The 23570-nt window shown below is 42.7% G+C and overlaps 1 protein-coding gene across 2 annotated transcripts in view; it reads left to right on the top strand.

Annotated features, from left to right (window-relative positions):
• Window positions 1-351: 351 nt before the first annotated feature.
• MINDY3 (MINDY lysine 48 deubiquitinase 3) overlaps window positions 352-23570 on the top strand; it is a 93321-nt gene continuing 70102 nt past the window's right edge. Inside the window, exons 1-6 of one of the 2 annotated variants that reach the window (XM_038391356.1) lie at window positions 352-895; window positions 12999-13078; window positions 15868-15925; window positions 16360-16533; window positions 20843-20894; window positions 23129-23243. In XM_038391356.1, the coding sequence (XP_038247284.1) occupies window positions 799-895; window positions 12999-13078; window positions 15868-15925; window positions 16360-16533; window positions 20843-20894; window positions 23129-23243 (576 nt within the window). In that variant the 5' untranslated portion in view covers window positions 352-798. Of the gene's footprint in view, window positions 896-12997; window positions 13079-15867; window positions 15926-16343; window positions 16534-20842; window positions 20895-23128; window positions 23244-23570 lie in introns of those variants that run through there. The other variant, XM_043509386.1, reaches the window with a different exon arrangement.

Raw genomic sequence — 23570 nt, 5'->3', positions numbered from 1 at the left:
GAGCTGTCAAAGAGAGAGGCTGAGATTTGAGTTTGGGCAGGAGGCAGGTCTGGCACGCCCAGGTAGACCTGTGAAGAACCTGTGGTGAAGATTACCCAGGGAAGGGATAGAGGCAGGGTGATGCCCGTGTTGGGCAAGTGGCCCCACAAGGGGTTTTGCCTGGGCCAGGAGAGGGGCTCTGCCCCGGGACCCAGATCCGCTGCATCACAGCCCCTTCCTCGGCCCACACAGCCCGAGCCGCCAGGGCCCACAGGCGCGGGGAAGGGGCTCAGGGGCATCTTCCGCTTCGCCGGGGCCTCGGACTATAGACTCCGCACCCGCAGCCCGCGCCCAGCCCGGCCCGCGCGGAACGAGGCGCCGCGGGGGAGAACGCGACACTCCCAACGGCTGCTCCCAGCCTCGCGCTCTCCAGTCCGGCGGCATCCAGAGCGCGAGCTGGGGGCCACCGCCCAGCGCGAGCCAAAACCCGCGGAAGGACGATAACGGAGCAGCCAGACGGGCTGAGAGGAGGGAAGTGGCGCTGAGCGGCGCTTCCCCTTCCCGTTCACCCGGGAGAGGAACCGGAAGCTTCTTCTGGAGGCGACTCCGCTGAGTGAAACCTACCAGAGCCGGCTGCGGCGGTTTCTCCCCCCTCCTGTGTGAGCGGCTGTTTGCTGGACCCTTCCCCCCCCCGGTCCCGGCAGCCGCTTCTGCTCCGGCTCCTTCCTATGTTCAGGAAAAGCGGGTTGGTAGCAGCCCGCTCTCGTTCCAGCGCCAGGAGCCGCCGCCTCCGCCCGGCCCGAGAGCCGCCGCCCCGTCATGTCTGAGCTGAGCCAGGAGCTTGTCCACCGGGTGTGGGGCAAGAAAGCCGGGCCCGGCGGGCTCGCTGACACCATCTTCTGCCGCTGGGCGCAAGGTACCTGCCCCTCTCCCCACGCTCTGCCCCGATTCCTCCGCGCCCATCGTCCCCCATCCCTCTGCCTCTTCCTCTCCCCTCCCCCTCTTCCTCCTCGCCACCCTCCACTTTGCCCCTCCCCACTCCTTGCCTCTCTCCTCTGTGCCCCTCTTCTTCTCCCCCACTCCCGTGCCTTCCTCTTCTGCCCCACGTTCTCCTCCTTATTCGTTTGCCCCTCCCTGCCCTTTACTTCTCCTTGCTCTCTTCTCCTGGGCCTCACTCACCTCCCTGCTCTGTGTACCCCTTCTGCCAAGTCCACCCCCTCATTTGCCGCCGCCGCTGCCTCCTCCTCCTGAATGAGTTCTTTTCCCTTTAGTTTTCTGTCCCTGATTTACTTCTTCCCAATTCAGCCTCCTGGTTAGTTTTACCTAAAGCTAAACCTTCCCTTTATCAACCCTCTACTTTATCTTTTGTTGTCTTGTCAGTACCAGTCCATGGGGTTTTGTTGCTCCTAAAAGGGGGGGGGGGATAAATTGGGAAACAGCATGCTTGGGGGTACAGATGAAACCCATATATACAGTAATGGTGTTTTGCACATCTGCACTTGGTTTATGTTGCTACTAGATCGTTTGTGGCCTATGAATACATGATGAAGCAATTTCACAGCTAAAATATTTTTTGTGTTGTCTGGCAATCTCTTTTTAAGATACTGAAAGGGAATTACAAGAGAAATGGAGGAAATTTACCTAGCAAACTACATCCATACAGCAGTATATAAACATTTTACATGGTCCAGGCTTTTGTTTCCACAATCAATTTTCCAGTGTTTGCTGTTTATTCTTACGTGACTACAGAGAAGCACTGGGATCATAAGTAGTCTTACTGAAATTGGGTACAGACTTGGACCCAATCTTGTGTAGACTTTTGCACTTGCTCAGTTTCAAACTCTTATGCGTACAGGGCTGGATTAACTCTCCTGTGGGCCCAGGGCTTTTAGATTTTGTGAGGCCCTGTATACAAGTCTCTTTCCTAATTTAAAACAAAATTATCACAATTATGGCATCGAAGCTATTAAGGCTACTAAACTTGCCTTTAAATTAATATAAAGCCATTCTGTGATTTCATTTCAGTCTTAAAACACGCAGAATATAGTTAAATTAATTCAGAATAGCCTACTTCTTACCTTATAACATCTGTTATATTAGTTTATTTCTGGGGCCTTGTCTACACTATGAAATTAGGTCGAATTTATAGAAGTTGGTTTTGTAGAAAGCGTTATACAGCCAATTGTGTGGGGACCCACACAAATGCTCTAAGTGCATGTAGTTTGGCGGAGTGTGTCCACAGTACCGAGGCAACTGTCAACTGCTGGAGCATTGCACTGTGGGTAGCTATCCCACAGTTCCCGCAGTCTCCACTACCCATTTGAATTCTGGGTAGAAATTCCAATGCCTGATGGGGCTAAAACATTGTCGCAGATGGTTCTGGGTGCATATCGTCAGGCCCCCCTTCCCTCCCTCCCTCTGTGAAAGCAACGGCAGACAATCATTTTGTGCCTTTTTTTCCTGGGTTACTTGTGCAGATGCCATACCATGGCAAGCATGGAGCCCGCTCAGCTCACTGTCACCGTATGTCTCCTGAGTGCTGGCAGACGCGGAACTGCATTGCTACACAGCAGCAGCTTATTGCCTTTTGGCAGCAGACAGTGCATTATGACTGGTAGCCGTCATCGACATAGTCCAGGGTGCTCTTTTAACTGACCTCGATGTGGTCAGGGCTGGGCAAACATGGGAGTGACTCAGCCTGGTCATTTCTCTTTTAAGTTTCGTCTCATGGCGATTCAGTCCTACTGGCAGCCAGCAGAAGACGATGGCCAGCAGTTGTATTGCACCGTCTTCTGCCGAGCACCCAGGAGATGACAATGGCTAGCGGTCGTACTGCACAGTCTGCTGCCAGCAAGATGTATAAAGATAGATGAAGTGGATAAAAACAAGAAATAGACCAGATTTACTTTGCATTCATTTTCTCCTCCCTCCCTCCGTGAAATCAGTGGCCTGCTAAACCCGGTTTTGAGTTCTGTCCTTGAGGTTTTGAGTTCTATCCTGGAGGAGGCCATTCTGTTTCTCGCAAAGCCACCCCCTTTGTTGTTTTTAATTCCCTGTGAGCCATGTTGTCAGTCGCCCCTCCCTCCGTCACAGCAACGGCAAACAATCGTTTCGCACCCTTTTCCCTGGATTGCTGGAGCAGGAGCAGACACCATAGCACAGCAAGCATGGAGCCCGTTCAGCTCACCACACCAGTTACGACCATTGTAAACACCTCGTGCATTATCATGCAGTGTATGCAGAACCAGCACCTGAAAAACCAGGCAAGGAGGCGACGGCAGCCCGGTGATGAGGACGTGAACACACTTTTCTCTAAAACCACATTCCCCTGAAATTTGGAGATCATGGTGTTAATGGGGCAGACTCGTGCCATGGAATGCCGATTCTGGGCCCAGGAAACAAGCAGAGAGTGGTGGGACCGCATAGTGTTGCAGGTCTGGGATGATTCCCAATGGCTCTGAAACTTTCACATGCGTAAGGGCACTTTCATGGAACTTTGTGACTTGCTTTCCCCTGCCCTGAAGCGCAAGAATACCAAGATGATAGCAGCCCTCACAGTTCACAAGCGAGTGGCAATAGCCCTGTGGAAGTTTGCAACACCAGACAGCTCCCGGTCAGTCGGTAATCAATTTGGAGTGGGCAAATCTACTGTGGGGGTTGCTGTGATACAAGTAGCCAACACAATCACTGAGCTGCTGCTATCAAAGTTAGTGACTCTGGGAAATGTGCAGGTCATAGTAGATGGCTGTACTGCAATGGGATTCCCTAACTGTGGTGGGGTTATAGACGGAACACACATCCCTATCTTGGGACCGGACCACCAGGGCAGCCAGTACATAAACCGCAAGGGGTACTTTTCAATGGTGCTGCAAGCACTGGTGGATCACAAGGGACGTTTCACCAACATCAACATGGGATGGCCGGGAAAGGTTCATGATGCTCGCGTCTTCAGGAACTCTGGTCTGTTTAAACGGCTGCAGGAAGGGATTTACTTCCCAGATCAGAAAATAACTGTTGGGGATGTTGAAATGCCTATAGGTTTCAGAGTAGCAGCCGTGTTAGTCTGTATTCGCAAAAAGAAAAGGAGTACTTGTGGCACCTTAGAGACTAACAAATTTATTAGAGCATAAGCTTTCGTGAGCTACAGCTCACTTCATCGGATGCATTTGGTGGAAAAAACAGAGGAGAGATTTATACACACACACAGAGAACATGAAACAATGGGTTTATCATACACACTGTAAGGAGAGTGATCACTTAAGATCAGCCATCACCAGCAGCAGGGGGGGGGAAAGGAGGAAAACCTTTCATGGTGACAAGCAAGGTAGGCTAATTCCACCAGTTAACAAGAATATCAGAGGAACAGTGGGGGGGTGGGGTGGGAGGGAGAAATACCATGGGGAAATAGTTTTACTTTGTGTAATGACTCATCCATTCCCAGTCTCTATTCAAGCCTAAGTGAATTGTATCCAGTTTGCAAATTAATTCCAATTCAGCAGTCTCTCGTTGGAGTCTGTTTTTGAAGCTTTTTTGTTGAAGTATAGCCACTCTTAGGTCTGTGATCGAGTGACCAGAGAGATTGAAGTGTTCTCCAACTGGTTTTTGAATGTTATAATTCTTGACGTCTGATTTGTGTCCATTCATTCTTTTACGTAGAGACTGTCCAGTTTGGCCAATGTACATGGCAGAGGGGCATTGCTGGCACATGATGGCATATATCACATTGGTAGATGCGCAGGTGAACGAGCCTCTGATAGTGTGGCTGATGTGATTAGGCCCTATGATGGTATCCCCTGAATAGATATGTGGACAGAGTTGGCAACGGGCTTTGTTGCAAGGATAGGTTCCTGGGTTAGTGGTTCTGTTGTGTGGTGTGTGGTTGCTGGTGAGTATTTGCTTCAGATTGGGGGGCTGTCTGTAGCAAGGACTGGCCTGTCTCCCAAGATCTGTGAGAGTGACGGGTCGTCCTTCAGGATAGGTTGTAGATCCTTGATGATGCGTTGGAGAGGTTTTAGTTGGGGGCTGAAGGTGATGGCTAGTGGCGTTCTGTTGTTTTCTTTGTTGAGCCTGTCCTGTAGTAGGTGACTTCTGGGTACTCTTCTGGCTCTGTCAATCTGTTTCTTCACTTCAGCAGGTGGGTATTGTAGTTGTAGGAATGCATGATAGAGATCTTGTAGGTGTTTGTCTCTGTCTGAGGGGTTGGAGCAAATGCGGTTATATCGTAGCGCTTGGCTGCAGACAATGGATCGAGTGGTACGATCTGGATGAAAGCTAGAGGCATGTAGGTAGGAATAGCGGTCAGTAGGTTTCCGATATAGGGTGGTGTTTATGTGACCATCGCTTATTAGCACCGTAGTGTCCAGGAAGTGGATCTCTTGTGTGGTCTGGTCCAGGCTGAGGTTGATGGTGGGATGGAAATTGTTAAAATCATGGTGGAATTCCTCAAGAGCTTCTTTTCCATGGGTCCAGATGATGAAGATGTCATCAATGTAGCGCAAGTAGAGTAGGGGCATTAGGGGATGAGAGCTGAGGAAGCGTTGTTCTAAGTCAGCCATAAAAATGTTGGCATACTGTGGGGCCATGCGGGTACCCATCGCAGTGCCGCTGATTTGAAGGTATACATTGTCACCAAATGTGAAATAGTTATGGGTCAGGACAAAGTCACAAAGTTCTGCCACCAGGTTAGCCGTGACAGTATCGGGGATACTGTTCCTGACGGCTTGTAGTCCATCTTTGTGTGGAATGTTGGTACAGAGGGCTTCTACATCCATAGTGGCTAGGATGATGTTTTTAGGAAGATCACCAATGGACTGTAGTTTCCTCAGGAAGTCAGTGGTGTCTCGAAGATAGCTGGGAGTGCTGGTAACGAAGGGCCTGAGGAGGGAGTCTACATAGCCAGACAATCCTGCTGTCAGGGTGCCAATGCCTGAAATGATGGGGCATCCAGGATTTCCAGGTTTATGGATCTTGGGTAGCAGATAGAATACCCCAGGTCGGGGCTCCCGGGGTGTGTCTGTGCGGATTTGTTCTTGTGCTTTTTCAGGGAGTTTCTTGAGCAAATGCTGTAGTTTCTTTTGGTAACTCTCAGTGGGATCAGAGGGTAATGGCTTGTAGAAAGTGGTGTTGGAGAGCTGCTTAGTAGCCTCTTGTCCATACTCCGACCTATTCATGATGACGACAGCACCTCCTTTGTCAGCCTTTTTGATTATGATGTCAGAGTTGTTTCTGAGGCTGTGGATGGCACTGTGTTCTGCATGGCTGAGGTTATGGGGTAAGCGATGCTGCTCTTCCACAATTTCAGCTCGTGCACGTCGGCGGAAGCAGTCTATGTAGAAATCCAGGCTGCTGTTTCGACCTTCAGGAGGAGTCCACCCAGAATCCTTCTTTTTGTAGTGTTGGCAGGAAGGTCTCTGTGGGTTAATATGTTGGTCAGAGGTGTGTTGGAAATATTCCTTGAGTCTGAGACGTCGAAAATAGGATTCTAGGTCACCACATAACTGTATCATGTTCGTGGGGGTGGAGGGGCAAAAGGAGAGGCCCCGAGATAGGACAGATTCTTCTGCTGGGCTAAGAGTATAGTTGGATAGATTAACAATATTGCTGGGTGGGTTACGGGAACCATTGTTGTGGCCCCTTGTGACATATAGTAGTTTAGATAGCTTAGTGTCCTTTTTCTTTTGTAGAGAAGCAAAGTGTGTTTTGTAAATGGCTTGTCTAGTTTTTGTAAAGTCCAGCCACGAGGAAGTTTGTGTGGAAGGTTGGTTCTTTATGAGAGTATCCAGTTTTGAGAGCTCATTCTTAATCTTTCCCTGTTTGCTGTAGAGGATGTTGTTCAGGTGGTTCCGCAGTTTCTTTGAGAGTGTGTGGCACAAGCTGTCAGCATAGTCTGTATGATATGTAGATAGTTATCCTTGGGGAACCAGCCTACCCCTTAATGCCCTGGCTCATGAAGCCGTACACAGGCACCCTGGACAGTAGTAAGGAGCTGTTCAACTATAGGCTGAGCAAGTACAGAATGGTGGTGGAGTGTGCATTTGGATGATTAAAGGGTCGCAGGTGCAGTTTACTGACTCGCTCAGAGCTCAGCGAAACCAATATTCCCATTGTTATTGCTGCTTGCTGTGTGCTCCACAATCTCTTTGAGAGTAAGCGGGAGATGTTTATGGCGGGGTGTGAGGTTGATGCAAATACGCACAGCCAGACACGAGGGGATTAGAAGAGCACAGCAGGAAGCACTGCGCATCAGAGAAGCTTTGAACACCAGTTTCATGACTGGCCAGGGTACTGTGTGACACTTCTGTTTGTTTCTCCTTGATGAAAACCCGCCCCCTTGGTTGACTCTAATTCCCTCTAAGCTACCCACCTCCCACCTTCAATCACAGCTTGCTTGCAAAGGAAATAAAGTCACTATCATTTAAAAAAAACATGTATTCTTTATTAATTGATTATAAAAATAGGGAGATAACTCACAAGGTAGCCCAGGTGGGGTGTGGAAGGAGGGTAGGAGGGAAGGAAAAGGCCACTTCAAAACTTGTTGAATGCCAGCCTTCTGTTGCTTGGGCTGTCCACTGGGGTGGAGTGGTTGGGTGCCCAGAGCCTCCCCCACCCCACCCCGCGTTCTTGGGCATCTGGGTGAGGAGGCTATGGAACTTGGGGAGGAGGGAGGATGGTTAAGCAGGGTCTGTAACAGCAGTCTGTGATCCTGCTGCTGTTCATGAACCTCCACCAGATGCCGGAGCATGTCTGTTTGATCCTGCAGTAGCCCCTGCGTTTCCTCATGCCTCCTCTGATCTTCCTGCCACCACCTCTCCTCATGTTCATCGGCCACCATCCTGTACTCTGCTATTGTGTCCCTCCACACAGCTCTGTCAGTGCCGGACGACTGCATGAGCTCAGAGAACATGTCATCACATGTGCGTTTTTTTCACCAACTTATCTGAGAGAGCCTATGGGATGGAGGAGGGAGGCTTGAAACATTTGCGGCTGCTGGAGGAAAAAAAGGGAGTGACGTATTTAACAAGATACATTTTACAGAACAATGGCTATACTCTTCCACAGTGAACAACGCTATTCACATTACATAGCACATGTAATTTTGGTACAAAGTCGCATTTTGCATCTTATATTGATAAGCTTTGGTGTTAGAGATCACACATGCAGGGCCGGGCAACAGAATTCAGCTTGCAGGCGGCCATAGTCTTTTGGCTTCTGCAACCTTCATAACAGCAGCCCCCTCCTTTCCCATACCAAGCAAAGCCCATTGAGTTAGCCATTTAGTGCTGCAGTTTTCCTGTTAACGTGCAGCAGCAGAAACCAAACTAACCCCTTCCCCCCCATCCAATTCTCTGGGAGAATCACTTTACCCCTCACCCCACCGCGTGGCTGGTATCAGGGAAGATCCCTGCTAGCCAAACGCGAACAGCTCAGCACCAATGCCCCCCCGCCACTGCGTGGCTAACTGCAGGGAGGATTTCTTTTCAGCCACAGGCAAACAGCCTACTAGGAATGGCCACCTCTGAATGTCCCTTTTAATTAAATTCCCCTATTTCAGCCAGGTTACTGTGAACGTTATCATTTCCTGAGGATAACACAGAGAGATAAAGAACGGATGTTGCTTGAATGCCAGCAAATACCGGGACCATACGCTGTCAGGCTTTGTCGTGCAATGATACCAGATTACTTGCTATTAGCATGGTGTGGTAAAGTGTCCTACCATGGAGGACGGAATAAGGCTGCTCTCCCCAGAAACCTTCTGCAAAGGCTTTTAGAGTACCTCCAGGAGAGCTCATGGAGATGTCCCTGGAGGATTTCCTCTCCATCCCCAGGCACATTAACAGGGTTTTCCAGTAGCAGTACTGGCCACAAATGCATCCCAAGTCCTCAGGGCTACTTAATCATTAAAAAACGCTTGCTTTTATAACATGTATTATATTTAAAAAGGTACACTCACCAGAGGTCCCTTCTCTGGTTTGGGAGGGTATTTCAGTCAGGGCGATAAAAAGATCCTGGCTGTTTGGGGAGAATGGTGTGCTGTGTGCTCTCCCCAAGCTCGTCGTCGTCCTCCTCATCTTCCCCATCTGCAAAATCCTCAACCATGGCAGAGAGTACCGCATCATCGGAGTCCACGGACAGGGGTTGGGTAGTGGTGGCGGCCCCCCTTAGAATTGCATGCAGCTCAGCATAGAAGTGGCATGTCTGGGGCTCTGTACCGGAGCGTCCGTTTGGTTCTTTGGTTTTCAGTACACTTGTCTGAGCTCCTTAAGTTTCACGCGGCACTGTGTTGTGTCCCTGATGTAGCCTCTGTCCCTCATGGCCTCTGAGATTTTTTTTAAAATGTTTTGGCATTTCGTCTTTTGGAACGTAGCTCTGATAGCACGGATTCCTCTCCCATACAGCGATCGAATCCAGTACCTCCTGTTCAATCCATGCTGGAGCTCTTTTTCGATTCTGGGATTGTATGATTAACGGTGCTGATGAGCTCACCTGGCCAAACAGGAAATGAGATTCAAAAGTTCCCAGGACTTTTCCTGTACACCTGGCCAGTGCATCCGAGTTCAGAGTGCTGTACAGAGTGGTCACAACGGCGCGCTGTGGGATAGCTCCCGGAGCGCAATACCTTCAAATTGCATCCACGCTAATCCTAATTTGAAACAGCAATGTCTATTTCAGTGCTAATTCCCTTGTTGGGGAGGAGTACAGAAATTGGTTTTAAGAGCCCTTTATGTCGAAAAAATGGCTTTGTTGTGTGGACAGGTGCAGGGTTAATTCGGCTTTAATGCTGCTAAATCTGACGTAAACTCGTAGTGTAGACCAGGCCTGGGAAGGAGTTTGGGTGCAGGAGAGGGCTCCAGAAAAATATGTATGGTAGTGGCAGTGCATGGAGCCACCTCCCACATCCCTCCCACCAGGGGCTGCAGAGCTGTGTCAGCAGCCAGCCGGTTCCGGGACTGGTGTGGGGCCATAATATGCAGGCAGTTTCCCTGTGCCCTGCTGGCCACCTTTAGCCCAGTACCCTGGGCTGCAGGCTCTAAAGCCCCTGCATTAATCAGGTAGACGTAATCAGGTGCAAACATCTGTGCAGGACTGGTGCTTCTTCATAGGAAAACAAGTAACGATAACCGTGGAATCTGAGATCTTTACTATATTAAATAAGATGCAGATTTTGTGCAAGTTCTTGTTAATAATTTTGTATAGAGAATCTTATCTGGGAACTAAAATTGCAATGTTGGACCCGGATATTTATTTGGTGAAACTAATGAATAAGGAATGAGAAGAAGTTGAAACGTTTATTTGGCTTGATGACTGATATGACCGAGAAATGCTAATCTCTCAACTGGGCAGATTCACAGGAATGTGCTCATAAATTGGGGGAGGGTGTGCATGTGTAGAACTGAATTTTGAAAAGCATCAGACAGCTAAATCAGCAGGAGTATAGAATACTTTTTCACTACTAAAAAGAGCGGTTTTAGTGAGGGTGGTGGTGGTATTAGACTGAGGTGAGCAGAATCCCGATATAAAAGACTCAAAGGAGAGAACTCGGAAGAATGGAATTTTGCTGCTCTAAAGGAATTGAATTGTAGTTTAAATAGATCTGAGTGTTTTTTCAGATAACTGGAAACAAAGGAGAATGCAGAAGGGAAATGATTAATGAGGAATGGAATTAGATTGGGAGGATGGTCATAGAACTAGATGAGGAAAGGTGGGAGAGTGTTGGTGATTCTGCACCACTGCAAACATGCATAATGTGCCGTGTATATTTTACATTTTTTGCACAGAAAACAGCTTCTGCTTGAAAGATGCTGCATTTTTGCCTTTTGCCCATCAAAGGGTGCTGTGGCAATAGAACAGAGCAGCAGCTTCTGGACAGCTAAGGAAATCAATGAGCCTGCCTTCTTCAAAGCAGCTGTTTGGCCAGGTCAGGAGACAGACAACATGAGGCTGCTGGGGGATCACAGACTGGCTCATAAGGGCTAGTGAGGGAGGACAGACTATCTGGCAGGGGCTGAATGGGAGTGGAGGCGCAGGGCCACAGCAGGGAGGGGGGTGCAAGGCCCTATGGGTGAGAGGGGTGGTTGAGTAGGGCACAGAGACATATGAGCATAGGAGAGGGGTGCAGGGACACATGGACCCAGGGGCAGATGTGCCTGACTGAATGAGAGAGTCTAGGGGTCAGTCAGGGTCTGCGTGGGGGAAACTCCCGAACAATTCGCCCCCCCTACCAAAAACAAAACTGTTTCATACTTTTCCCACCCATACCCAACAACCCTCCCAAAGTTCACACCCAGGCTTCTTCCCAACAATTACTTCCCTCTCGCTCAGCTCCTCCGTTACCCCTGCCTCCCCCAAACCTTTGCACTGCTTCTGAGGGGTGCAGGAAATACCGTTCTGTATTGTAATAATTCATTTAAACTACTCATAGATTCCTTACTAGGTATATTAATACAGAACTCTTTGTGTCAAACGTTTCCTGAATCTTTTTTGTTGTCTGTATTGTTACAGACATACTTGGTGACAAGTATTTTGAAATAAAGTACCAAAAATAATTGAAACTGGTGTGAGTATATTGTGTTGTTTTGACAAATAAAATGTGCAGAATTTGAAAATATTGTGTGCAAAATTTGTGGTGGTGCTGGTTGTTGTCGCCGAATTTCCCCAGGAGTTAAATAACTTTCATGTCATTACATGTACAGTATTGATTCAGTATCCGTTCACCATGATGCTGTTAATACTCAAGATTGCTAGAAAGGCAATAATAATAATAAATAACAATAACAACAGAACTAAATGGCAGCAATGGCTTTAGTTTAAATGATATAATTGTACTCTACCAACTTAAATAAACATTTGCCAAATATTCCTTTAGTATAGTATGTCTCCTTAGGGCAGACCAAACTAGTTTGTGCAAATCTGACCTGACATTTTTAGGTCACACGGTTGACAAATAGTATAATAGTAAACAAAAAAATATTCAAGCTCTCTAGCAAACCCCTGAAGAATGTAAAACAAATGCTAGGTTTCTTGTGTATGGTGGGATGATACCCCATACTTTTTTTTTTTTCATTGCAATTACTGAATCATCAACACAATGAATACTAACCTGTACTTTTTTGAGCACATTGCAATGGTTTTTTTTTTAATTTTATTTTAAAGTTAAAGGAAAATTGTAGTCTATATTGGCTCATCCAGGTCAGAAGCTATCTGATTGTACATATGAATGCCAGTAGGCTATGGGATGTTCCTAGCTCATAGCATTAGTGACATCTATATCATCAGTCTCATTTACACCAGGTGAATGAAATGACACTAATGAAACATTTGGCAGCAGTACAGAGTAATAGAGATTTTGGGTCAAATTAAGGGAGTCTAAGTAGGTATAACTTGCGTATACTGGCTCTTGGTATATAAATTATATCAATGTAGACTCAGATCATCTTGAACTAACACCCAGTTACTAACATGTCAGTTACACACTATTATGCATCACCTCTGGGTTTGGCTGACAGACTAAGTAAAATGTAATTTTAATTTCTAGTGAAGGAAGGGTCTAACTTACACAGTGAAGGGTGCCACAAATTACGTACTTTTAGACTGGCCTATAAATTTAGTCCATTGTCTAAAAGACTGTTAGCTGAATATTGTTTGGTGATTGGAATATGCTAGTCCACCCTAATTTAAACGGTAGAGTGTTGGAAGTCACATTCTGATGGACATCTTAATTATGTTCGCTACTTTACATGTTACTACTTTAAAACTCTAGGGACTAGCCATTTTTGGCCATGTGTCATTGCTAATATAGGTAATATTGTGGAATGTAATCTGTCCTTTGTACTCCATATATTTGATTTTCATATGTCATAAATTAGACTTGATTGCTATGTAAAAATGGTGTTTTCTGGTCCACAAAACTAACTTGATCTTGGTGAATAAGGTGAGTGGAGTGGCATTGCTGTCAAGGAGAATATATGTAATATGTGTGCATGTTTAAGTACATCATTAACCATGGTCTTTTTCATTGTCAGGGTTTGTATATAGTGAATCTGAATCCACTGCATTAGAACAATTTGAAGGTGGCCCATGTGCGGTGATTGCACCTGTTCAGGTAATGTGCACTGGTTACAGAAGTGGTTTAAACTTAACAGGCACAAAATTTCACCAGCTTTTACATAATTTATATGGTACCATAGCTGAATTTAAAAAAAAAAAAAAAAAAAGCCAAAGATAGAGAGGGATCTTCAGCCAGTTGAATTTACAACATCTGATAACTACAACACATGAAACAACAGTCTCTAGGACGGGGTGGGCAAACTTTTTGGCATGAGTGCTACATCGGGGTTCCGAAACTATGGAGGGCTGGGTAGGGAAGGCTGTGCCTCCCCAAACCGCCTAGCCCCCACCCCCTATCTGTCCCCCCACCCGCTGACTGCCCCCCTCAGAACCATCCAACCCCCCCCCCACCTCCCACTACTTGTCCCCTGACTGCACCCTCCCGGGGTCCCATGCCCCTAACTGGCCCCCATCCCTCCGTCCAACCACCCCTGCTCCCTGTCCCCTGACTGCTCCGACCTCTATCCTCACCTCGGCCCCCGACAGGCCCCCCGGGACTCCCACACCTATCCAATCCCCTTGTCCCGTGACTGCCCCCTGGGATCCTCTGCCCCTTATCCATCATCCCTGTTCCCCGACCCCTTACCATGCCGCTCAGAGCACCAGGACTGGCAGCCGCGCCGCCTAGCCGGAGCCAGCCACGCTGCCGTCCTGCCTGGCAGGAGCTCGCTGCCCTGAGCGCTGACAGCATGGGGAGCTGAAGCTGTGGGGGAGGGGAAACAGCAGGGGATGGTCCTGGGGCTAGCCTCCCCGGCTGGGAGCTCAAGGGCCAGGCAGGACAGTCCTGCAGGCTGTTGTTTGCCCACTTCTGGTCTAGGAACAAGAAGGGACAAAAATAGTCTATCAACATAGAGACTTTGCAAAAGTGGTGATTTCCTTCTGGCAAGTAAGAGAGACAAATTCAAGCCTAGGTAGCTTAAAAGAAGGTATAGAGCAGAGCCTGAGCGGGATAAAAGAGCGCAATTAATGTAGCAAGTGAAAAGAGCACAGATGAGGATGTAAGCAAGACTGATAGGAAATTGAAATTTCATAATCCTTTTTACCTCCAATTCACCAATGCTTTTCTTAAAAGTATTGCCTTCACCACGGCAGTCACAGGCACCACTGCAATAAGCAATTCTGCTTAAAAAATGTAGAGCATTGGAGTTTCAAGTGCTTACTGAATAAACAAGTGGAAATAATAAACTTTTTCATATTCCCAAATTATTGGGACTGAAATCTGTGAAGTCAATATAATTAAGACATTAAAATTGATTATTGCCATTCTTGGGACTCTTATACTGGAAACTTTATATGAATTGCAGTACTCTTGATTGCCTGTGATGATGGTTTTCAAACTTTATAATGTGGGTTAAATGTTAGTATCTTGTAGCCAATCCCAATGTGAATTAACATACCTGTGATAATTTAAGCAATTGTTTAAATGGCAAAGTAGCAATAGGAAAGTATTTAGTCTATTTTTTTAGCTCTTTCTAATGTAGCTTCCATTGCCGTCTACGGTCTACAGTTTGGGAGTCACTGGTCCATGACACAGGAATTATAATACACTTAAATCCTCCTAATTTATGAGAAAAGAATACAGGTCAGTCAGCTGCCTATAAATCTAAATAAATGGAAGGGGTGTACCAATGGTTCAAAATCTGTGAGACTGTTTTCATTTCGGTGTATATAGATTCAATCTCCTTGTCCCTGAATTTGTGTTTAAAAAAATTATTTTAAAAATATATGGGTGAGTTAAATGGGTTTCAGTTGGGGGAGCAGGAAGGAAGGGATCAAACATGAGGAGTAAGGAGAGAACCTGGAGTAGCTGCTGCTAGCACTGGATGGCTAAAGGAAGAAACCTGGCTAAAGAGCCCCAATAGGAGAATCTGTTGGGTAAGTGAGCCTGATGCAAGGAAAGGGGGACTATGGGAGTGCTTTTTTCAGAGTAGCAGCCGTGTTAGTCTGTATTCGCAAAAAGAAAAGGAGTACTTGTGGCACCTTGGAGACTAACAAATTTATTTGAGCATAAGCTTTCGTGAGCTACAGCTCACTTCATCGGATGCATTGGAGTGCTGTAACATTCTGAAATACTATATGGTATGAGTATTAGAGCAGGAGCATATAAATCTGTATTTACTTTTGCTTCATAAGTGACAAAAAGAACATTTTGCATATTTGCTTTTGAAGTTGGTAGTTTTGATATTTGATTTTTTTTTCTTATCACAAGGATTTATAGAAAACCTAGCAGATATCTAGAACTGCAATACATTTTCAGACTCATGTGGGGAAACAGTACCCAGGCACCCTTTTAAAAGAAAAAAATTTAGCTTGCAAGCTGCTAAGCTGGTTAATTGCTGAAAATGTTAAGTTTGGACTGTGCATGGAAGGAGGTTAGGGTCGTCTTCTATGTAACTTAGGATGTAGAATTATGACATGGTGGTGTACCTTCACTTAAGCAAGAGTCCCATTGGGTAGTAGTCCTTAGTTTGGTATACAGATTGGCATACAGGTATGCACTCTGGTAGGCAGTATGGGTATACTTCACACTTGAGGTTTATACTTAAAACTAGAGAAACTTATTCTGAAGTCACTGATGTAATAGGATTGAGTCGGGAAACCAGAGAACAAATGAAGTTCTGGTATGCTTTCATAGTTTGATCTCAAACATCTGACATTTCAACTGTATATTAATGCTGTCTTTTTAATATAAATGTAATGTGAAATGTAGAATTGAATTGATGTAGAGTAAAATTTGATTACTTCCTCTTGTAGTCTAATGCTTGTTGCTTTAATTACATAAAGGCATTTCTTTTGAAGAAGCTTTTCACCTGTGAGAAGTCTGCTTGGAGAGAGTGTCAAGGTGATTAGGACCTGTTTTCATATTTTTTTGTATTGTAGTAATTTGCTTTACAAAGAGGTTCAATATTTGTACATTTGCCTGTTAACTGTGCTGCCATGCTATCTCCATAGTGGGGGAAAAACGATACTTATACTTCACGTGGCACTAATTTGTTAATTTTCACACTTCAATGCCAGACTACAATATTATTGATCACATTGGTGGACATCACTGATTGAAACGTTCATCTTGGATTAGTTTAAATTCTTATAAATGAAACTGAAAGTGAGGAACACAAATCTTATTGAGATGTATTTTTGGAGGGCTGGTTTTAAATTTCTGTGCTTTAAGATAGCTGCCAACATTAATAAGTGGGTGCACACATCCAATGCTAATAGCATACTTAAGATAGTGATAAATAGTAATTGAATTCATGCAGGATTCTGATCTTTCAGAGGAAGAACAGAAGAACCTCCTTTGTCATACGTTATGTGACATTTTAGAGATGGCTTGCTCTGATAATTCTGAATCCTACTCTTTGGCAACATGGATAAGAGGAAAAACAACTGAAGAGACTGCTAGTATTTCTGAGAGTCCTGTCGAGTCAAGTCATCAAGAGGAACAACCCTGTAAGATGTATTTCTCTCTAAATTTATTGTGTTGACTCCTGAGCAATAGTTCATTCTTTTAGAGGACCCTAAAAAAAAAAGGTGGAAAAAGCTCTCCTGCCAACATAGTGTTGTCTACACTGGCGCTTCGGTCAATGTAACTTACATCGCTCAAGGGGGTGGCTTTTTCACTCCCCTGAGCGATGTAAGTTATATCGCAGTAAATGCTAGTGTAGACATAGCCTTAGTCTTAAAAGACATATGGTGTGAGGAAGGGTGCACCATCAAGGTAATAGTCCTACATTATTTATTCCAGTTTTTGTTGCACATGCATGTACTTGCTTTTTGTAGGCAATATTGCAAGAGAGAGCTTTTAAGAAAAGATAAATCGGGTGACAGTATTGAATAGAGTTCAGATCATAAGCTCATTTTGGTAAGGGTTGTCTTTATTAGCTTCTACTAAGAGCCTTGGCTGCTTTTGAATGCTCAGATAATGGTAGTTAAACATACTTGTTCCTAGAAGCTACTTAATCAACAAAGTTCAACCTCACCATATAGTGGTTATTAGAAAGATTATAAGTCTATTAGACAGGATCACTTATGAAATTTCTGCCCATTTTTGTTCAATAAACATGTTTTTCCACATAAGACATAATGTTCATAAAGTTGTATTGGCAACTTATTTCTAGGGGTTGGTAAATTCTTTCTTTGAAAGATTGTTGTACCCAGGGAATGGTAATATCTGAGTAAAATGTTTTCTGTATGGTTTCCGGTTTGTCATGAACATCTTTTTTGTGCTGTGAAATTAGTCTTGTAAGAGATTGGAGCAGATTCTGGTTGCCACAAGGCTTTTCCAAACTTACTCTCCTTGTTAAAATACTGACCTGTACTGAGGACTATGGAAACATGGAAAGTGGGCTTGCTCACCACAAAAAGTCCTCTCCTTTCCCCTGCAGCAACCTTGATAAAGGCAGCCTGGCCACTTAAGTCTTCTCTTCACTGTGTTGTCAACTCAGACTCAAGTTTTGCCCCAACCAGACTCTTGTCCCTACACACACATCTCTAGGTCAAGTTCAGTGGTACTTTAAGTTCCACCTAGTTTGCCCATAAAGAGGGTGGTTTGGAGCCGAGTGCTGCTAAAGCTGGAGCTAGTAATGGAGAGGGGATGCAGCAACTCCACTTACAACTAATCATCTGATGAGCCAATCATTCTAGTTCAAAATGTTCAGTAGTGTGGTCACTCTCACTACAGCTAGGCTAGCTGGAACATATGAGCTAACTGTTGTAGTGAACTAATCTGTCCCAATGTATTCCTATATATTTTGATGTTGTTGTACCAGTTTGGGAGTTGTGGTTGACTTTGTCCTTTATAAATGGAATGTGATTTCACATCCCAGCACTAGTCAAAATTTCCCTCTGTTATGAAGAACAGGAAACTTTAATGGTGAATTTCTCTCTCTCTTTCTTTCTCTCTGCTCTTGGGCGTTGAACAGCTCATCTCTTGTACTCTGGAATTTAAGAAGTATTTTGATTTTTACTTCCCTCCTGGTCTCAAGATTTTTTTTTTTCTCCTGTCCTCATTTTCTCCTATTTTAGCTATAGCGGGCTTCCAAGTCCTTATCTGGCCAGGCTGTGGACAAAGAGATGGGTTCCGAGGAACTGATGGCAGTGGAAAGTTTCACCACTGGCAGGGTTAAGACATTAAGGATTGAAATTTCCTGTCTTTGCTGTTATGACCAAATGAACATTCAAACTTTGCCTTTTCATTTTTCAAGACTCTTGATGTTGCAGAGGACAGGATGGTTTCACAGATGGCAGTCAGCTTGACAGTCAGGCTGCTGCTTTTGGGAGTCTAATTACATACTTCCAATGGAATAAAAACTGAAACATATTCATAATGTTGTAAACATTTCTACTTCTGGCTTAATACATTAATACTATTAAAATAATTCCAAATATTGTAAATATATAGTATTTTTTTTTAAACTCAGGTTTTCTCTAATCACCTTTTTTCTTATATGGATTTTTTTTATTTCATCTGTCCTTTCCTCTCCTCTTTTTCTCACAACTAAATGTTGTTTCAGTGTGATCTCATCTGAGTTATGCCTGTCTCCACTATTTTTTTAACACTACCTCTTCTCTTGCAGGCCTCTCATCTGTTTTCTGCCTGTTTCCTGCTTTTGTTCCAAATGTTAAGTTTCTGCTATTCCACTCCAAGTAGTAGCAGAGTGAAATGGTTTAAAATACTGTTTGTAGAACTGCCAACAAAGTGGACACACATACAGAATGATCACATTTGTTTAATCTGTTTTTGTGGTGTACACTAATGACTTATTGGCTTTGCACTTTATTATTATAATAGTGAAAGCTGTTGGGTTCAAATGTTGATTTGTATATTTATGCTCTCTAACTTTTTTCTTTTCTTTTTTTTGTTTTTAAAAAACTTAGTCTCTTTAGCTACAATAGCAGTTATGACGACTTCTTTAAAGTTACAATAATTTTCATTATGAACTACTGTTCATGTATTTTCCAAAATACGTATTTGTTCAGGAATGTAACATGCATGATTTCTGACCCCCAATTTTTTTTAGACTGTGTAAAGCTTTTTAGCCATTAAGTTGGAAGGGTTAAATGATCATTCCCCTTTTTAAAAAAATATTCTGGCCAGGTCACTTTTTGTGGGGTTAACTTGGCAATATCTATCTTGATATGTGAGTGGTCCACTGACTAGAGAAAAAAGCTTGTACGTCATAAAACAAATGGCTCTGAATTTTTTTACTTATATTAAAAAGGAAATCTATGAAGACAAGGATCCACAGGTAACTTAGCCATTTCAGGATTGATTTTTAAGGTTCCAACTACTATCTGTCCATATTGCACATTTGTAGTATCTTCTGTTCTAGTTCAAGTATTTGACTTCATACTTCTTCAAATTCATATAGTAGGACATGAGACTTCAAAAAGGTCACATTCTTCTTATAAATATAACTTTTTTGCAATTCCTGACTACTTGTGATTTTTAAAACCATTAATATGTAGGTGACAGTGCTGAGGATACTGAAATCATGATCCCCAAACTCCTGTAATTCATAAATCTGACACTAGTCATTGCAAAAGTCACCTTTTGACTAGAGAGAGAGAGGCATACTGTGTATGGCAGGCAAACTAAAAAGACCCTTCCAAATACAAGTTTGATATTCAATTAAGCTATTTACTTTGAGGAATGCTTAATGCTTTGTGAACCTTCATACTGGATTAGTGGTGTTGCTTATGACAGGTACACGTGTAACTGATACAGGGCTCAATCATGCATTCATTGAAGCAAATGGAAGCACTGCTACTGTCTTCTGTGCCTTCAGGATCAAATAAATATTCAGAAATTCATTGTTCAGTTTTAATTGAAAGTGGAAGCATCTGTTATATCTATTATACACAAGGAATAAGATAAAACATTTAGGAATATTGGTGGAGTCAAAGCCTGTTAATGATGCTGCTTTTTGAGCGTCTCTTGTAATTTTAAATACTTGTTTTACACATTTTACAAGTATCAAAATAGATTTTAGAGCATACTTATTTAAAAGCAAGTGAAAGTAAAGAAAAGCTCATTTTATCTCTGGTTCAAAAGCTTTTACGAGGGACCAAAGGTCTACACTGAACCTGGGACGACACTGCATGCTGTATTTTTTTTTCTTTTTTTTTTTTCCCCCTCTAGCTGTAGATATATTTGAGGAATATCTGAGGCGAGTTAGTTTAGAGCTATGAAATCTTGTTGCAGGAACAGGGTGCCTAAAACTATCTGGAACCATTCTAATTTGTTTACAAAAACAAATGTTACTTAAACATTTGAAAAAAAGCACAGCTTTCTTACATTGACATTGCTCTAAAACTATTCAAATAATCATGCTTGCTTTCCTCTAGAAAACAATACTTGCAGTTGACTTGCAAAATTATTTGTAGCATGCTTCTGCTTGGTGACTAACAATCATCCTCACTTTTGCAAAATCAAAAGTTTATATTTTCACAAAATTTCAAGACTACAAACTAGGGGCTCTTTTTTTTTTTTTTTTTTGGTTTTGTTTTTTTAAATTTAAGATACTTTTCTGTAATCTAAATAGTGGTGCATTCACTGATTTGTATGGTGAAGGACCCATATTATTACAGTGAAGTAGATTACATCATGTAGATACAAAAATTGAAAATAAAATTGAAAATTTCCAAAGGAGGGGAAATTAAAAATATAATTGAAAGCTTGAAAGTATACTAGCTTGCTGTGTGTATCTTGTGTCATTTTTTGCCATGTGTAGTGCTGAAAAGTGTCTCTTGTGTATAGCTGCCTTGGCTGCCGAAGAGCTTGGCTTTGAGCGATTTCATGCATTAATTCAGTAAGTAACATGTTGGAACATTTAAAATACACTATTTTACAGTCTCACTAATATTCAAAATCAGATATATGGCAAAGTGTTATACGGGTAGGTCAAATTTGGAGTTTAAAACTTTGTATTTATCTGAATATTTATAATTCAAAAAGGAAGCAATAATTTGTTCCAGATTTTATCTAAAATATCTGATTGGCACACTTTGCACATGATTATGTGCATTTCTTTGCAGTTAATTAAAAGGCATATTTAATAAATTTGAGTAAAAAGGATATGAATAATTCAGTTTGTTGTGATATAGTCTTCACAGATCATGCTGATTTTTAAAAAAATGCTTGTTTGACCTGTACTGCAGGAAACAGCTTGCCTCACCTGGTATCTTTCCATAACTTAGACAGGCCAGGAAACTTTTAAAAGAAATCTTTTGTCTTATATATAAATATAAAACTTGTAGTGACCTTTAGATTATTATATTAGGGACTTTTATTTTATCCAAAATATTCTTAAACTTCTATTAATGTTCTTGTTTTGTTCCTTACATTTTATTCCTATAAAAATATAATTTTTTTTAACTTATTACCTTCAGAGACAAATTCAACAGCATTTCATCCTTCAACCCGACATTTAGACAAAAACTAGAAAGGATAGTGCTAAAGCTAAAATAGATATACATGTTCCTCTATTTTAGTTCTAGCACTATCCTTTCTAGTTTTTGTCTAAATGCCGGGTTGAAGGATGAAATGCTTTTGAATTTGTCTCTGAAGGTAATAAATAAATTAAAAAGTTATATCTTTACAGGAATAAAATGTAAGGAACAAAACAAGAATAGTAATAGAAGTTTAAGAATATTTTTGGATAAAATAAAAGGCACTAATGCAATAATCTAAAGGTCACTAAGTTTTTATCACCTTCAAGAATACTTACAATAGTCTATGCCAAGAACTTTTCAAAACATCCTTTTGTGTGATGGAGGAGAGAGGAGGAAAAAATATAACATGTTGCCTGACCTCATAATCAACTTTTGTCTCTTCCTTGGTCCTATCCTAGGTCCCCAGATGTTAACCTAGCACAGCTTCTCACAAAACGCCCCACTAGGAGTGGACATCCTTTCCCATGCCCTGTTGACCAAGTTCATTTGGTGGGTTAGGTTTCTGAACTTTCTGTGCCTCCTGTACCTCTTTTTCAAGGTTGCAGGATGCCTTTTGTCACCAAAAATGGCTTGGGTGAACCTTCCCCTCACAAGCAAATTTGCACCATTGCAATATACATTTCTTAACAATAAATAAGATTTATTAAAAACAGAAAATAGTGGAGTAAAAACAATGACTTGTTTAGTATATTTAGATTTACACTTAGCTTAACCTAATGTATGTTATGTTTTCTCAGCTTAAGTGACAGAAAAGAAACGATGCATACGTGTTCTTAAAAGAAATCTATGGTTGTGATTCCATGCTGTCCCAAGAGAAAGCAATTACCTCCCTTACCTGCATTCAGAGATTTCTTCTACCTCTGACTTTCATTTAAGATCTGCCTGCGTGTCCAGATATGCCTCCCATCATTTGGATTAGCCATCTTATTCTCCATACCAGTTTTTCCCATTACACTCGCTCACACACGAGTTGAGGACTTTTTTCTTTCACTAAGGCTTTGTCTAAGAGATGGCCCACTGAGGATATGACCTTTTAACAGCAGCCTTTCAAAGGCTTAATGATTCCTCTGAGGCTTCATTTTAAAGATCAGCTTGCCCCTCAAAGAAAGTGGTTTATAATAGGTCCTACACATTGTTCTTTGAAGGGAAATAGTTTCACCTGGCTGGGTAGAGTTTTTGTTTAGATATAACGCTTCCCCCTCCCTTCCTTTCATTATTAATTACTGCACCAGCAGACCTATTCAGTCCACTGCAACTTCAGATTTGAAAAATTTATTAATTATTTTAGCCACTTTGCACTGTTTCAAGTGTACATAATTTATACTAAAATATTTGCATATCAGCAAAAATATAAGACTGTAACCAGCTTCTCTAAAGAAACCATTTATTTGCTCTTCTTATAAGTAAATACTAATAGTTATGTCGCAGGTGTATTAACTGCAGAGATTGCTGTGTAACTGTCTCAGTGTGCAATAACACGGATGTAACTCTTTTTACTTAGACAACTTAATGTTAGTACTTAATATCCTTTTTACTTTTTACACTATTCTAATGCTACATCTAAATTATTTCTCCTTTTTTCTGTCTTCAGCAAGCAGTCATTCCAAAGCTTTCCAGAACTAAAGGATGCACTGTGGGATCAGTATTCAGTGTGGACAAATAAATTTGGAGTATTGCTCTTTCTGTATTCTGTGATATTGACAAAGGTTTGTTCTTAAAAGAGAAGATTTGATCATCACCCCTTTTACTTAAAGATGAGCAGCAAGCTCAGAATTTAAAATTTGAGTTTATTCCAGATTTATGAGTAGGATGGGCTCCTTATTAATGTTGTAGTGGGGCATCCAGCACAGAAATAAACTTGTAAATTGTTGGTTTTTTAAGAAAATTCCTTTCTGAACATCACAAGGTATTTTACGGGGATAGGTGGAAAAGAATCTTTTTATAGAGTTAAAATGTATTTTTGTGTTGACTGCCATCCCATTCCTACCTGTTTAGTAGGGACATTAGTCCCATCAATCTGTAGCTCCATTTTC

This window comes from Dermochelys coriacea, chromosome 2 (assembly GCF_009764565.3).
Source record: "Dermochelys coriacea isolate rDerCor1 chromosome 2, rDerCor1.pri.v4, whole genome shotgun sequence".
In the NCBI taxonomy this organism is placed as follows: domain Eukaryota; kingdom Metazoa; phylum Chordata; order Testudines; family Dermochelyidae; genus Dermochelys; species Dermochelys coriacea.
Note: the sequence above shows the minus strand (reverse complement) of the source record. Positions and strands in the feature narration are given on the sequence as shown.